At 35.8% G+C, this 18,542-nt stretch overlaps 1 protein-coding gene across 2 annotated transcripts in view; it reads left to right on the forward strand.

Moving 5' to 3' along the window:
• The window catches only part of LOC150088054 (sodium channel and clathrin linker 1-like), a 119,243-nt gene that overhangs the window by 74,059 nt on the left and 26,642 nt on the right, over window positions 1-18,542 (forward strand). For both annotated transcript variants that reach the window (XM_090370553.1, XM_090370551.1), the window contains exons 7-8: window positions 2,111-2,303; window positions 11,340-11,476. In XM_090370553.1, the coding sequence (XP_090226679.1) occupies window positions 2,111-2,303; window positions 11,340-11,476 (330 nt within the window). The remainder of the gene's footprint in view (window positions 1-2,110; window positions 2,304-11,339; window positions 11,477-18,542) is intronic.

Raw genomic sequence — 18,542 nt, forward strand, 5'->3', positions numbered from 1 at the left:
AGAAGACTATATGATAACTGCACATCGACTGTACAGTAACTGAATCAGACGTCAGACTCACGGTTCATAGAACAACCAGTTCTAGCGTTCAGCTCATGGCGAATCAAAATGCAGCATTCGCACGCATCACAGTATATCTCATTCGTTGGATCTTTTTATCTAATACATTGTACTTTAATAAGAAATGTGAGAGTTTCATTGCGAAATAAATTTTTAAAAAATCTATTAAATTTAAAGATTACTATTAATATATATTTTTAGTAGCAATGGGTAAAATAGATATTTCTCCCACCCCTTCGATTATGCCATTGTAGTGTTGTTAATCACAGTAATACCTTCATCACCAATCACGGTAATACCTGATATACCTTCATCATTGATATTGATGAAGGTATATCAGGATTAATGTCCAAGTTTGCAGATGATACAAATGTTGGCAGGGTTGTTAACAGCAGTAAAGACAGTATACTACTCCAACTGGATTAGACAAGTTGAGCAAATGGGATGAGAAGTGGCAACTGAAGTTTAACATTGACAAATGCAAAGTACTGCATATGGGTAGCAATAACCTAAGAGAAACGTACCAACTGTGTGGTACTACACTCAGGGAAGTGGAAAGTGAAAAAGACCTAGGGGTAATTGTGCAGTCAAATATGAAGTTCTCTGAGCAGTGCAGACAGGTTGCCAGGGCAGGTCATGGAGTCTTGTCAATGACATATAGGATTTTTTCTAGCAGGGACAGGGAGGTGATTATCCCGTTGTACAAGGAAATGGTCAGGCTACACCTAGAGTACTGTGTACAGGTCTGCAGGCCTCAATTTAGGAAGGCTGTAGAGTTGCTAGAACGAGTACAAAGAAGAGCAACAAGATTGGTGAGGGGAACAAATGAGTGCTCTTACCAAGAAAGGCCTAAATTCTGCAAATTGCAGTGCCTGGAGAGTAGGCACCTGCGAAGTAATCTGATTGAGGTGTATAAGGCCTTGAATGAGTTGAGCAAGCTGAATGTTGATTGGATTCTTCCTCTTGCTCAGATTAAGAACCTGATGGGGCATAGATTTAAATTGAGGAAAGACAGTTGTAGAATAGATGCGCAGAAATTTGCCTTTAGCCAGCGGGTGGTTGATTGGTGGAACAGACTTCCATCTTTTGTTGTGGAAGTTGATAGCTTAAATAAATTTAAGGCTGAGCTGGACAGGCATTTGGAATGAACGGAGGGGTGAAGTGGGAAGGTTTTCTTTTTTTGGCTGATGCTGCATAAGCTTGCTTTCTTGCATCGTATGCCTCTATTATTGCTAATGCTAATCTGGGTATGCTGCTGCAACAAGATCTAGACAAATTAGGCAGACAATTGGGCTGCAGTAGCAGTAATCTTAGCGAATGTATCAACTGTGTGGCATTACACTCAGGGTAGTGGAAAATGAAAAGGAACTGGAGTAATTGTGAAGTCTGATATGAAATTCTCTGTGGAGTGCAGACAGGCTGCCAGGACAGCTTGTTGGGTTTTGTTAGTGTTATACAGGAATTTGGCTAGCAGGGATAAGGAGACGATTATCCCACATTGTATAAGGCCACATCTTGAGTATTGCGTACAGGTGTGGAGGCCTCATTTTAGGAAGGATGTAGAGCTGTTGTGAATGGATACAGAGAAGGGCAACTTGATTGGTGAGGGTAATAAAAGGTTACTCTTACCAAGAAAGGCTTCAATTTTCAAATTGCAACATCTGGAAACTAAACACCTGTAAGATGATCTGATTGAGGCATTTAAGTCTTTGAATGGCTTGAGCAAACTGAATGCTCATGGGATTCTTTCTCTTGCTCAGACTGTACATGAGGAGCATGAATTCAAATTGATTTAGGATAGTTGCAGAATTGATGTGTGGAAGTTTGCCTTCAGTCAATCTTTGGTTGATTGTTGGAATAAGCTTTCATCCATTGTTGTAGAAATGGATAGTTTGAATCCTTGTTGCAGCAGGGGTGAGGATTTTGCAATCCGTGCACCTATTCTAATTAGATTAATTAAATTGAAATAGTTTAGTGTTTTTTTTTTTTTTTTTTTTTTTTTAGCCTTTTTTTCTTGTCATATTGATCTTAATTTTTCTTTTTGTTATAGTTACAGACAAGAAGTTAAATTTTATGGTAGTGAATGCAAAACTTTAAAAGAAAGGCTTCAGTACCTTCAGACAGATTTTGCAAAAGCTGCTATAGATAAAGTAGAACTTGTTGATCAAGTGGAAAAACTAAAACATGAATGCCGTTCTGCAGAAGAGGAATTAGCTATTATGCAAAAAAAACTGAAGAAAGATGTAAGTATTCATTTCAACAAGATGATATAAGTAAGCTTAGTATTAAAATATACACAGAGAGACAGCATTGTATTACGAATATCTGCCTTTGCACCACCTTTAGCATGCTGCATGGACTGTTACATTGCAGCATAGACTCTGTGAGGTGGTTGAGTCTGTTATGGTAACCCATGCCAATCACATTGCATCCCACAGGTACCAGTTCAGTGGTAATAGATCCAGGTTTCAAATGGCACCTGAAACCAGTACCAATGAACCATGGTGTTTTGCACATGTCAGTTAAGCTGAGATTGGGCAAGCTTCGAGATTATGTGAGGACAGAGAAGTCGCCTGAATGTTTACCAAACCAGTCCAATACCATTGGTGCCTTTTGACATAGACTGTCATCTTGCTGAAAGATGCTTTACTGATCCAGGAAGACCTTCACCATAAATGGGTGCATATGGTCAGAAATGGTAGACCTGTACACATCTCCAGTGAAATGCTAATCAACAAGTGTGGGGGGAGTTCTCTTATCCAAACATGCTTCAGACCTTTATGCTTCCCCTGCCAGCTTATACAGCCCTCTTTGAGCACTGGGCTTCAAGAGCTTCCTGTTGAATATGCCACATCTACACCCATCCAGTTATGTGTTGCAGCTGGAAATGTGGTTCATTGAACCAGGCAAACTGTTTCCAGTCATCCAGTGGCAAGTTGCTAGCTGAAATGAACCCAGGCTTGCTAGTATCCAATGCATCCACATGGTCATTCAAATTTGGGTAGCTTCCATAGGGCCCTCTGCCTAGCAGTTCTTCCATGATTGGTCCACTCATGATGCACATATGAGATATGGCTGTATAAGAACACTTCACTGAAGCAGCTTTTAAGATACTTACTCCTGCTAAAATGGCCCCAACAATCATCCCTACTGGAACTAAGCTAGGTCACATCTCCAGCCCATTCTTCACACTGAAACATTCCTGTATACTGAATGTTGCTGTGTCAAGCTCTGCTCTTATGTAACAATAGTGCACTACTTGCCAGATGGTAGCAGATGTTGTGGTTCAAGTCATAGTTGGTGGTGTTCCTGTTGCAAAGCTCTCTCTCTCTCTCTCTCTCTCTCTCTCTCTCTCTCTCTCTCTCTCTCTCTCTCTCTCTCTCTCTCTCTCTCTCTCTCTCTCTCTGTGTGTGTGTGTGTGTGTGTGTGCAAAATGTTTCAGAAGTGTCTGCAAAAATATTCTGGGACCTATTCTAGGATCCAAATAAATAAATAAAATGCCATACAAGCATATATCAAATTTTGAATGGTTGGTTGCAGTTATGGTTGTTTGAAATTGCCTCTGGAGTTTTGAATTGTAAAAATAATTATTATGAATAAATATCTTACTGTGTGTGTGTGTTATTCTATTTTCTTCTTATTTTTTACTATTCAAAATTCCATAGCCATGTTTTTTTTATTCAAACAACCATAGCTCTGTAGCTGTTCAGAATTGGATGCATGTTTAGACCACTTTTTGCATTATTTTGGACACTAAAATATGTCTCAATTTTTTGCACATACCTTTAGAAAACCCTGTGTATACTAAATGTAATCCATGTCACCTTCACTCACTTCATTTATCTTTTTTTTCCCTCTCTAAGTATTTTCCCAATCCTTTTTTCAGTTTAGATAAATTACCCTTTCTCAATTAAATTTGTCCTGTTATGTATGTCACCTGAGAAAGAAAAATATTTTAAGAGTATTCCTTAGAAGAATATGCATGTAGGAGCAATGATTAGGCTGTATCTTGAATATTGTGGTACAGGTTTAGAAAACACATTTCAGGAAGAATGTAAACCTGTGAGAAAGAATTCATTGTTTCTGAAATGAGCTTTCCAAACCTGTACACACAATTTTCAACATGTAACATAACCATTGCTTTTTACAGTATAAATTACCTCTTTGTCACTACTTACATTGTTCCTCAGTGTAATTGAATGAAGCCAGTGAGCTGTCCTAGTAGTTCACTGTTCAGAGAACTTCATATCAGAATAATTTATCTAGATCTTAATAAAGTTGTGTGCTCTAATTGTGTTTAACTACCTTGCCCACTTTTATGTTGGTAAAGTTAGAGATGACACTTTAAATACATATATCAAGATCATTAACATATGTCAAAAACAATAAAGTACTCTCATCTAAATCCTGTGGGCCCTGCTCATAATGCTGATCTGTGTAGAGAAGTGGCCGTTTAATGCTCTATATCTTCTACCACTTGACCATCCCTTTTATCCAAAATAGTATCTTGTTATAATCCTCAATGTAGGTGCACCGCTTGTTATCATTTGGAGGTGTTATCGCTTGTTAGTATTTTGAGTTCCTTCAGAAACTGTAGGAATTCTTAAAAGCCTCAGTTCAATTGTAGTTAACCAGTCTCAGATGGAGAGAATGGGAGTATTTTGCAAGATATTCCAAGTTTGTTTTTTCAACCCTGCACAACATACAAATTGACTTGTGAATGCTTAATTGTATATGTACACACAAAAATAAATAAATAGTAACTGGCATACCGTATTAATTGCTACACTGTGACCAAAGTAACTGATATGCTAAAACAACAATTTTTCACCAATACCACATTAATCAATTATACAAGTCACATTCTTATGGATCTATACTAAAGGTTGTGCTAAAGGTTAAGCAAATGATGTCAGAATTATTCTTTTCATTTGGTTTTTTGTGATACCCTCATAACAGGTTCTCTTACCAAACTTATGTTATAATTCTCTTATGATTTCTTTCCTGTGAAGATGATCCTATATTTTATTCTTAAAAAGCTATTCATTTCAACTTTATCTTTCCTCATGTAAATGTTCCACTGGTTTCCTACTTGATCTAATGCTCGACTTCAGATTATTATTAACTATGGACTTATGACCAGTCATAACAGTTCCTTCAAGTTTTTAATGAATAACAGATTCATATACTGGGTGTTGTCATTTGATTAAAAATGATATTAGTTACTTTAGGTTGACTCCTGGATAAACATGGTTTGCTAAGTAGCCAGAGCCCAGTCTCTCTGTCACTGAAAAAACAAAGGTGTCCCCAGACAAGCATGACAGAAAACATAATGCAGTGTTGTATTAAACTATTTCTCAACCTGCATTGGTCCCATGCAGCTCACTAATAGAGGGTTACATTATACGTGTAAAGAATGTTACATTTTCAGCCTTGTTCTACACACTACTTGACTGCCAATTTAGATTTGATACATTTATTCACCATTCAACACAAAGTCACTAATTGAGGCTAAGTTTTGTCTGATGAGTTACCCAAATAAGACTAAGTCTGTAATCACAAAAATTCCCTTAAGTTGCTAATGAATAATGGATTCACCTATTGGATTGTGTTAGTTAGTTGATTAAAAATGATATTAGTTACTTTCTAAAGAACCTAAACCCTGTCTCTATTACTGGAGGGACAAAAGTGGCCCCAGACAATCATGACAAAAAATATAATGCAGTTGCCTGTGTTTCTTTACTGTAATTTAAAGTATTTGTGTATTGTATGGCGGTCTCCATGGTTTCCTCTATAAGCTACTGATGCATCTATAGTGTTCTATGGTGCACAGCTAGCAACATGCGCCAATAAAATCCAAACTAATCAATCAATCAAACAGCTAGCAACATAGCTATTTACATATATACACCCAAAAACCTTAAAATCAAAACTACAATGTGTTATGGTGCAGAGCTAACAACATAGCTATTTACATATATACAATTATTCCAGTCTGCCAACTGCAGACAGAATCAGAAATTCTCTTTTAACTCAATTCTAGACGATAAGAATAACAACAGAGCCTGTTGTCAACTTAAAACATGGTTCACAATCAAAACACAGCTTAGAAGAATGAATCCAAGCAAACTCAATACACATGGGCATTCAGTCCATACAGTTCCTAATCAGTTGAACAAACCATTATATTAGGCCACAAGTTACACTTTACAGACAACCAGCTGTCTAAAAGCTCCATAGACCAACAAAACCTGAATATCGATTACAAAACCCATTCCCTTCCGGCAAACAATCCAGGTGCAGCCCAAGCTCCCAGAAAGATGTAGAAGACACTGACAATTTATTTACAAGTGTAAATAAATAGACACCATCAACATTAGTCTGTCTACCATTATCCATCAGGCAAAAATATTCATTAAGAACTGTGCTATGTCTCAGGTCACAATTTTTTTTAAACGTCCTCAACCCGAACGACCATCAACCAGTCTAACAGTCACAATACCTCATTTCAGCACTCATGACAAAACAGCTGTCACATCATTATCCAATTGCAAACAATTTACCGGTATTCCAAGCCAATTACACTCAGTTGACAGAATGCTTAGACTTCAATACAACCCATTTCTGTTGTCCAATAAAATATCCAGTTCTTGTCACTTTACCAAATCACTGCTACATTAATAATCAGTTGGTCATTAATAATTATGGTCATTGATAATCAGTGCAACAGTCTCATTAGGAGCCTTTGGCCCTACAGTCTCCAGCTCAGATACAGACATAAAGATCTGCAATTTAACAGTTCTATTATTTAAAGAACATAATTTATGCCCAATCCAAGACCAATGGTGTTTTAATTGAGCAAACAACACCAGCTCAAAAAGTCTCATTCTGACTCAATTTGTCAGGTAAACCAGAAAAACTCCAATCTCCAAGACATCCATCACAAAAATTTTCCTTACAATTTTCAACAAGTATAATGCCTTGGCTTATAAGGACTTCCATACATATTTACATTTACTACATCTTTTGATGTAGTAAAACATAAAACTGAACACTATTTGGCATTAAATTTACTTACTAAAAGTTAACCATTTTCATCTAATTCATTATCATAAATTCGCTTTCTTCGTCTAAACACTTTCTCTACAAACTCTGAAAAAGCATAAAAATTTTCCTTGCAACTAAGAAACTGAGGCAAATCATCCTCGTTATACACATTTGTGAGGAGTTATAGACTATTTCGTAAATCTAAATACAAATGACATTCAAATATTAAATGGACAACAGTATCCTCAGCCCCACATTTACATAATGGCGTGGCAGCCGACCCAAACTTGAATAGCTTAGAGTTAAGGCTAACATGACCAGTCAGTAAAAAAGACACATTCATACTTGCGTTAAACCAAGCAATTTGCTGTTTAGTATACTCCCTCACATTTGGGATAAATTTATTAGTTACTCTACCTTGTTCAGCAGTTGACCAGACAGGCGCCTCCGTAGCCAGGTGGGAAGGAGTAGCAGTGCGTAGCACATGCTTCTTGATTAGACCGGGGTTCGAGCCCGTCACCATCAAATACGGAGGATGCGGAACGGTTAGGAAATGACCACCGCATATTCCTGGAGCAATATGGCCTTAGTTGCTAATGCTCCTAAAAAAAAAAAAAAAAAAAAACAAATAACAGTTGACCAGACCAATTGCCAGTAATTTATAAACTCTGATCTTATTCTAAGATTGTCCTCCTTCACTAGTGTGTCCAAATCAATAGAGAAATTCCCGACTCTAGCCGGCGAGGCTTTCTGCCTGAAATACTGAAGATAGTGATACTCCACTGGATATTGATGGTTCAACAGTTGAGGATCCTGCTCAGGTGGCTAACAATCTAAACGAGTATTTTGCATCTACATTCACGCATGAGGAGTTATTCAGGAAGGAGAATGATGTAGGTAAAGTAAACATTGGCAGTGAGCTGGATGATTTTGTAATAACTGAGAGGAAAGTGGAGGAGAGATTGTTGAGGATAAACATAAAAAAGGCACCTGGGGTGGATGGGATCTATCCAGTTATATTAAAGGAGGCAGCAAAGGAAGTATGCAAACCCCTAGCCATAATTATGAGAGCTTCTTTGGACTCAGGGGAGGTACCCATAGACTGGAGATGTGCAAATGTAACCCCAATTCACAAAGGAGGATCAAAGGCTGACACAAGTAATTATAGACCTGTTAGTTTAACTTCTGTTCCAGGTAAATTAATGGAGGCACTGGTTAAAGAAGCACTGCAGGATCATCTAGACAAGAATTCAGTTATAGCTCAGACGCAGCATGGTTTTGTTAAGGGCAGGTCTTGCCTGACCAATTTGATTGGATACTATGATGTAGTCACAAAAGAACTGGATGCAGGGAATAACTTTGATATTATATATTTGGATCTTAGAAAGGCTTTTGATACTGTTGCACATGGAAGACTGCTGCACAAATTGGAGCAGTGTGGCATTGGAGGCAAATTGCTGCTATGGATAAGGGGATGATTGAGTGGCAGAAGACAGAGAGTGGTAATCAATGGACACTGCTCAACGTGGACTAATGTTATTAGTGGAGTTCCTCAAGGTTCAGTGTTGGGTCCATTGTTGTTTTCGGTGTTTATGAATGATATTGATGATGGGATATCAAGTTTAATGTCTAAGTTTGCAGATGATACAAAGGTTGGCAGGGTCGTTAAGGACACTACTGACGCTATGCTGCTGCAACAGGATCTGGAAAGGTTGAACAGATGGGCTGAGAGGTGGCAAATGAAGTTTAACATTGACAAATGTAAAGTACTACATATGGGTAACAGTAACCCCAGAGCAATGTATCAACTCTGCGGTACTACACTGACAGTGGTGGAGAATGAAAAGGACCTGGGGGTAATTGTGCAGGCAGATATGAAGTTCTCTGAGCAGTGCAGACGAGCTGCAAGAGTAGCTCATGGTGTCTTGTCAATGATATACAGGAATTTTTCTAGCAGGGATAAGGAGGTGATTATTCCCTTGTATAAGGCAATGGTTAGGCCACATCTTGAGTACTGTATACAGGTCTGGAGGCCTCATTTCAAGAAGGATGTAGAGCTGCTGGAACGGGTACAGAGAAGGGCAACAAGATTAGTAAATGGAACAAAGGGTTGCTCTTACGAAGAAAGGCTTAAGTTTTGCAAATTACAGAGTCTGGAGACTAGGCACTGGCGAGGTGATCTGATAGAGGTGTATAAGGCTTTGAATGGTTTGAGCATGCTCAATGCCAATGGGATTCTTCATCTTTCTCAGAATAATCACCTCAGAGGGCATAAATTCAAATTGAGGAAGGACGGATGTCGGATAGATGTGCGGAAATTTGCCTTTGGCCAGCGGGTGGTTGGTTGGTGGAACCGACTTCCATCACTTGTTGTTGAAGTTGATAGCCTAAACAAATTTAAAGCTCAACTGGACAGGTATTTCGAACGAACGGAGGGGTGAAATGGGAGAGGGGTTTTTTTTTTTTTTTTTTTGGCTGATGCTGAATAAGCTTGCTTTCTTGCATCATATGCCTCTACTAATGCTAATACATCACTTCATAATTTATTGGACAACAGTCTCCTCAGTCTCCTTTCCATTTACAACTTGCAGGGCAAAAGTGGAGATGGTTCTACAATTTCTAGATATAGCAAGTAGAAAAAAGCGTTGTGCTTGTATTATATAATTTTTGACTTGATAATGTGTGATACGATAGCCCCACGCACCTGCAGCATAACATATTATCGGAATAAAGATACATTTGTAATAAAGCTTTAAAGTAGCAGACTTAACACCCGAGACACATTTTGAAATTCTAATTATTTTCTCTGTAAGTGCCTTAATTTTTTAAAGCAAATATTTAGCATGAGCAATGAAACTGAAGCAGTCATCCATCAAAATTCCTAAATATTTATAAGATCTTACAATTTGAATAGCATTGTCGTTGAGTCTAATATTTGGTGGTCTGTTCAAGTTTAAATAGCCCTTCAGAAGCATCTGGTTTGTCTTAGATGTTGAAATTTGTAGCTTATGAGTTTTGGACCAACAATTTAAATCACTTAGTATGTCATTTGCTCTCATTTCTAACTCAGGTCTAGATTATCCAAATACTAAGACCACAAGGTCATGAGCATACGCTATTTTCAGGACCTTCTCATTCTCAACAGCGAGCCACCCATCAAGGACAGCATTCCAACAAATTGGACCAGGTATGGATCCTTGAGGGCAGCCCCTAGTCTACATACAAAGCAATAGCCCAATGAGACCAAAATATGTCTATCATTAAAATAGTCAGATGTAAGCCTATAGATAGAAGCAGAGACCCTGGCCTCCCGGAACCTCGCCAGGACACTCTGCCACCATAAGGTGTCAAAGGCCCCTTTGAAGTCCACGAAGAGGCCAAGGACATATTTTGATTCCATAGATGAAACAGAATCTATCACGTGTCTGATAGCATCAACCGTGCATTTACCCTTGTTAAAACTATACTGGGATTGTACCTGCAAATTTTTGTCTGGATAATACACCAAATATCTGCCTATGATTAACTTCTCTAACACCTTGCCCAACATAGGCAAGAGGGCAATTGGCCGATAGGACGATGCATCATTGGAAGATCTGTTCGAATGCTTAAGCAGTATTTTGAGATTGGCTCGTTTCCAAATACTAGGAAAAGAACCATCCCTTAGACAAGAATTAAGCAAGTTTAAAATGAGCTGTGAACACACGTGCCAAATTCTTTTCAAAATCACAACTTCGATAAGATCCAATCCTGGGCATTTCCCATTCCTCATTGAATCAATAGCCCGTGTAGTTTCCTCATAAATAAAAGGCTCTTCACGTACTAGATCTGAATAAGTCAAGTGTTCAATCCTCATATCTGTTTGTTGTGTAGTTTCCAGAACAGTGATACATACTCCTCTATCATCTATCAGGATAGATGATACATATCATCTATCCTGATAGATGATATTATCCAATACAGTGTTAATAGAGTCCACCCAGGAAAGGGTCTCGCTTCTATCAATTGTTAACATTGATGAAAATACCTCGCTGGGGTGAATTTTCTCAGCTACTATTTTGTAAGCCATCTTTACTGTAATATTAAAATTTTTTATGAACTTGTTATATATATTTATATTGTAGAATTGTGTTTTTTTTTAGTATGAAATGACTCTGTAAGTTTATCTAGCAAATGCATTTTATTTTAGCCTATAACTTTCGTTTGCCTTTTTTTTTTTTGTGTGTAATTAGATTACTTCTATGGAACAGAGTTTACAGCAGCAGCAGGAAGAACATCAACATCAGTTGCAAATTGTAGAACAAAGATATCAGATGACTATTGCAGAACTAAGACATTTACTGGATGCACAACAAGGAATGAGTAGCAAGTATGTCATGTGCATGTGTGTTTTTTTTTTTTTTTTTCCCCTAATAATTATTATTATTATAAAATTTTTTCTCCCCCTTTTATGAGATTTTTTTACACCCCGTGACTGGTATTTGTACCAAGTCTTTTGTCTGCATTTTGAGTCTGTTTGCAGTTGTGTCCAGTTACTACTATTATTATTGTTGTTATTACTGTTGGTTGAGGAACTACTCTCTTACTATTCTACAGAAGTTCAAGGACACAGCTCTCTGGAGTTCCAAGTAAGTGTTCTCTGGGAGGCTTACTGCTGCCAGGTTTTTATGGAGGCACTTTGGCACCATTCCAGTGGTTGACACAGTGATCGGGATGGTTATTACTTGTTCCATAAATGTCACGTCTTTGACTTCCTGTCTTAAATATGAGTACTTCCTGATCTTTTGCTTGTATGTTTTCTGGAGGTTCCTGGTATTGGGCACTGCTGTGTCAATCAGGTAGGTAGCCATTTCCTTCTTGTCAGCGAGTGTTATGTCTGGTCTGTTGTACAGGATCAGCTCATCCATTATTATGACGTGGTCCCGTTAATAATAATTATTATTATTATTATAATAAAACCTTTTCTCCTTTTTTATGGTATATTTTTCCAACCCGTGACAGGTACCCAAGTGCATGGGGTGGTTAGTTGTGTCCGGTTACTATTATTATTATTACTGTTGGCCAAGGAACTCTCTTACTATCTTACAGGTGTTGTTAAGGATTGTGGCTTTCTGGAGTTCCATGTAATTATTATTATTATTTGTGGCATATGATGCAAGGAAGCAAGCTTATAAAGCATCAGCCATAAAAACAAACAAAACAAAAAAAAAAAAAAAAAAACTCCCACATCACTTTGTCCACCTCCACAACGTCAGGTGGAAATTTGTTTCAACAGTCAACCGTCATAGTTGACTGTTGAATGGATTAAGACATAGTCTGAGTAATAATAATTATTACTGGGACCATCTCAATTAGGCTGTAAGAGGGTGTTGTGAATGATTGAGAAATAGTGAAACTAAGATTTACATTTTTTTTAAGTATCATCATAAGGAAACATTTTCTTAACTTTTTTTTTCTAACATTTTTTTAAAAATTTTTAAAACCATTTTTTTTTTCTAAACATTGTTTTAAAAATTTATTCATAAATTTTTAAAATATTAATAGAATCTTTTGTTTGCATATAAATTGTTGAAATTGTTGCAGATGACATTGGTAGACCTTTGAAATTCATCAAGTGTAAAAGCAAAAGTAAAAAGGAAATTAAGTACTTCAGAAATTTTTACTATCAGTGTTCTGTATTGTTATTTATTATTATTTATCAGTAAAAGTTCTTATAAAATGTGATGTGTATTTAATGCAAAGTAGAATAAATTTTAAGTTTTCATTCCTCATCCTCTTATGGTATAACCTGCTAAATAGGAGCCAGCTATAAAGCTTCTGAATGACCAAGGAAGGGCTGCTAATATGGGACTAAAGCCCACCAGATAGGATAACTTTTAGAGGCTGAACCTCTCACTATGTAAGATAGAATTATCAGGTTAATCCAGCAGGAAGGATTGATTTGCAGAACATGTCACTATGACAAGGACACTGACTGGATATTATAAATTTAGATGATTCAGAAGAAAAATTTAATTTTTTTTTTTTACAATATATAATTTAATTATCAGTTATGATGAGTTATAAACTAGTTATATATAATATAATACTACATTATATAGGAAATTATTTCCATTTTTAGATGCTCTCTGCCAATAAATTGATTTTGATATTGGAGTGCTAAATGATGATTTATTTTAATTCCATGTGGCTGCAGTCATTTCGTATATATGCACCACTTAGCACATAGATACAACAAACATCCATTAGAATGTTGGATGACCTGTCTGTATTTGAAATATGAGTGAGATGGTATTTTAAATAAAATTCCTAAGTCCATTTTGCCCATTTATAAATTCTTGAATTATGCTTTGATCTCTCAGGTTGTGATATTTTTTCAATCAGCTTTTGCTGCATTACAAGTAAATATCAATACCAGTAAAAGAAATATAATTGATACTAGAGTGCTAAATGATGGTTTATTTTAATTCCACATAGCTCCGTATTAAATTTCTGTCTGTTTCTGCTTTATATGATCAGGACAATGCGTGATAATATTATAACATTGTCCTGGTCTGTTTAATAACCAGAAAAAATAGCATTTATATTGCTCATGGCAGGAAATGCTGTTTATTTATAGTGCATTGGGGCACCTTATTATATTAACATTACCTTTACATAAACAATAAACTTGTTTATGTAAAGTATTAAGCTTAAATTAGAATTGAGTATAATTCTAATCTCAAACTATAAACTTGATCAAACAAGCAAAAACTGCTTTCAACTCACAGTGCACTACTTTGATTCACTGCACAAATAAATGAAGTGCAGAAATATAAATGCTGCAAAAATCTTCAGAAATGTTAATTTTTACATATAATTCATAGCATTCTTTCTTTTGGCTCTCACCCCCCCCCTTAAAGAGCTAACTTTCTAGTAATATATTTCTCATCCACCACTAGGACAATCATATTCATTTTCTGCTCATATTCTATCATTTTCAAAGAATCTGCACAGATAGAACAGTGGTTATAATCACCATCCTCCCCATACCTGTTGGAAAAGGCCCAAGTTGAAATCCCAGTGATCAGAAGAATTTTTATGGGCTTTTTTCACTCTGTGGCTGAGTTAGTTGGCCTCAAGCATGGATAGCAGGGTTCCTTCGCAGGGTCATTTCTCCTCTTTCCCCCTCTCCAAAACTTGCCATTTTTATCCAGCAAAACAGGCAAATCAACTGGAGAACATGTATTATGCCCAATTTATGGACGTAATACAAGTGGGCTTATAAGTTTGGTCTTGGGTTGCTCTAATATGACAGGGTTTTTTTTTTTCTCTTTATCATTTTTAAAGATTAACATTATTTCACTTAAAAAAATTACCTGGGAAATAATACAATAAAAACACTCGAAACTAGCTTAGTAAATGTAGGTTTACAATTAGATAAACAATACAAAACAGACCTCCTTCGTTTAAGCTTCCAGTTCTGTAAATCTGTATGGACATATTATAACATTTTATCATAACTTTTTGATATATGTTATATTCATTTTTTATTTTTTAAGGCTGATTCTTCATAAGCCTAGCTTCCTTGCATCGTTTTGCGTATTCAGTACATTCACTCTCCTTTACTGTGACAGACTTGGGATCTGTGCCAGAGCATTGAATTTTCCACACCATGGGAGGGTCCTTGAACCATGAGAGGTAAACAGCTTAGCTAAATAAGGTTTTTCAATTACATATTTCCCATTTCATACATTTAACATTTCCCATTACCATACTGTATTTTCTGTTTTTTATAAAATGTGAAAGTAATTAACACCGATGCGTGACTTGTGTAGTATGCCTGTGATACTAATGTATATTCCGTGATACCATATATATATGACAATACATATCAACATTATAGTCCCATAACATGTATTTGAAAAATCATCTAAAATTTTGAGGTATAAGTATAAAATCCTAAACTTGAATTAAAGATACCTACTTAGGGTTAAAAAGGAATAAATTAATACTGATATATATAGAATTTGTTACATGTATATCTTTTACACGAAAATGCATTATTGCTCTTGAGGTTTAAAAAAATCCAAGATTTGTTCATCAGAATTATATTTTCAGGTTTACTTTTTTAGTTCTGAAAAAAGTAAACTTTCAAATTGCCAGTTTCTTATAAACTTCCATACTGAATTATTATTTACAGAGAAACCAAGTTGCAGTACAGTAATAATTGTGCTTTGCTCAGTTACATAATTAGTCTCCCATGTACACAAATAACATCAGTTAGGGTAATATCATATCATCCTATGTATTGTACAGTAGAACATTGGTTATCCAAAATAATTTGAAAGACTAATTTTTCTTTTTTTCTTTTTTTTTTTTTTTTTTTTTTTTATCAATGGTAGTATTTGAGACAAATGTTTATTATGCTACAAGAGTATTTCTGTGTTTTTTTTTTTTTTTTTTTTACATTGTACATCTGGTGAATTGTTGGATAGGACTATTGGGATTTCTTCGAAACCATGCGTGATAGAATTTAGTTATCCGCTTCCATGAACCCAATTTTCCATGACTTATTTCATTCTCTTCATTTCATATTATCTAAAAATCTTTAGTTTTTTAGATAATATGAAATGAAGTTTTGTTCACTTTAGTTCCAGATTCAGTAAGAATACAGTAATGTCGGTCCGAAACTGGGCGATTTATTATTGTTCTGTTTTTTACGGTAAAATGTCAATGAAAAGAAATTGCACTGAAATGGGCAAAAAATCAGGAAGAATGCGATATAATCAAATTGATATTATTAAAGAACTTAAGAGATTTAGCAGGAAAAAAATGTCACAACAAAGAAACAAAAAACTATCGAACATTATTTTTAAAAATTACTTTAAATTTTTTTCAACATAAAATTTGCAGTAAAATACCTATCCATATATACAGCAGGCCCCCGTTATAATGCGGTTCGCTTTACGCTGATTCGCTATAACGCTGTTCTTATATTATAACCCGTATCTGACTATAACGCTGTCACAGATCACTATAATGCTCTTTTACAGATTACATTTTTGACATATTAACGAAATCGTTTCATTTGATGGAGTCGATAGCTTGAAAATGAATAGCAAAACAGCATTAAAACGTTTCCCACGCCGACTTGAGAAATTTTCCCACGCTCAGTAAAATTTTCTCGCACGCTAATTTAGTTTCAGTACAGTGACTTGTCACGTAGTTCCGCGATCAACATTTTAAAAAATGATCAAATATATTGCTTGTAATATTTGCGTTATATACATTTATCCGAAGTCTAGTCATCACTCAGTAGAGTATTAGACATCGTGCGTAACGGAAAGTTTACTTGAACATTGTATCGTAATTAATTCAACCAACGCAGTTACATATTCGAAGAGCTAATAATGACTGATAGGAATGAAAAAGCAACAACGTCTGGGTGCAGTACGAAGACTATAAATGTTAGAAAAAGACTGAATTTGAAAAGTAAATTAGACGTTTTGAAGCGAATCGATTCCGGTCAACGACAAACGGATGTGTGCCATAATTTAGGACTTGCAACTTTAACTGTAAGAACAATTATAAAAAAATAAAGAATTAATTTTTGCAGCGGGAAAGATAGCTGTTCCACTGCAAGCAACTAGGACTAGGCCGGCTATTAGGATTGAAATGGAAAGACTAATTTTATTGAAGATAATATTCCAATGCAGAATTCAGTTAAGTTAAATATTAAAAAGAGAGAGAAAGAGATTAGCCAATATGATGATCTGAAGAAAACTCGCCTAAAAAAAAAAAAAAAAAAAAGTGGAACCATTTAAAACTGGTAAGGGCTGGTTGAATAGATTTAAAATCCAGGGAGAAGCCGCAAGTGCAGATCAAGGAGACGAAACTTTCAAAAAAGAACTTTTGTTAAAATTATTGAAGAGGGGTATTATGTGTTATACTTCTCAACAAGTTTTTAACATAGCTAAAGCAGGACTTTTGTGGAAACGAATGCCTAAAAGAAGTTTCATATTGAAAGAAGAAAAAAACATGCCAGGTTTCAAAGCGGTGAAGGATCGGTTGACTTTATTGTTGGTTTTAACGCTGCGGGGGATTTAAAATTAATACCCCTTTTAGTTTATTTGGAAAAGGGCCAAAGTTCAACTCAAAATGCACACATTTTTCATGATTAAATTCATCAATTAAATTAAATTCATTATTTTAATTGGAATTTTAAATTTACTTTTGATACGCAAGTAGTTACCACATAATTATATGTATGCAATGCAGAATATTTTATATGTGCAAATATTTGAATATTAAATATTTTGACCAACATTTGTGCATCTTTTCATTACTGTTTATTATTCATTAGGAAATATCCTATGGCACTGACCGCAGCTCATAAATACATATGTTACCTTATGGGAAAGCGGCGCTCGCTTAGCGCGGATTCACTTAGCGCTCTGTTTTTCCGGAACGAATGATCAGCGTTAAGCGGGGGTCACCTGTACATATGTAAATACACATACATATGTAAATGTGCCAATTTTTTATGTATAAGTTATTATTATTAAATTTAGTTAAATAAATTCGCTTTCTTCACGCTATTTGAAGTCTTTTTCTTTTATATTAATATATTATAACAGAATTTTTTTTTTTTTTTTTTTTATGAAAACCCCAAACACGAGAGGCATTAGAATCTATAGTACTTAGTACCGTGATTGAGTTGGAGGTTGAGAAGACGAAAGATGTTTGTTGACATTAGACTTGAACTTTTATAGACTGTAATTTTCAGGAAATAAGTATGAAGGAAGGTTGTTCCAGAAAACAGCAGCTGAATGAATAAACGAGGAAGATGAAAAGTTGGTCCTGTGAGTTTGAAGTTGGACAGTAAATGGATGTTGGCTGGTGGTGGCACATGTTCGGACTGTTTTGAAAGTGAGAGCGGGAATTATAGAAGCCAATTCAGAAGAACAGTGCCCATGGAAGTATCTGTAGAAAAGGCATGCAACAGAAACAGAACGTCTATGAGACAGCGAGTGGAGAGACTCTGTTAGAGAGGAATCATTAATTAACCTAACAACCCTCTTCTGAATGGAATCTAGATGCCTGAGAGAGGTTTTGGGGGCACCGTCCCAGATGTGGGAACAGTATTCCATGGTAGGGCGGATTTGCGATTTGTACAGAGTGAACAGCTGTTTGGAAGAAAAGTAACGAAGAGAGCGAAAGAGAAAACCAAGTTTTTTAGATGCAGAGGAAGCAATATTAGTAATGTACTTGTGCCAAGAGAGATTAGAAGTCAGGGTAATCCCCAAAAGGATATATCATTTTGCCTAGAAATCGGAGTGTCACAAAAGATAAGCATAGGAGCAGAAGAATCCTTTTTGCGAGATATAAGACAAGACTGAGTTTTAAAAGGATTTAAATTAACTAAGTTGTCTTTCCGAGCTGGAGAATTATCT

Source organism: Mastigoproctus giganteus, chromosome 3, assembly GCF_048544385.1.
Source record: "Mastigoproctus giganteus isolate SK-2022 chromosome 3, ASM4854438v1, whole genome shotgun sequence".
NCBI lineage: Eukaryota > Metazoa > Arthropoda > Arachnida > Uropygi > Thelyphonidae > Mastigoproctus > Mastigoproctus giganteus.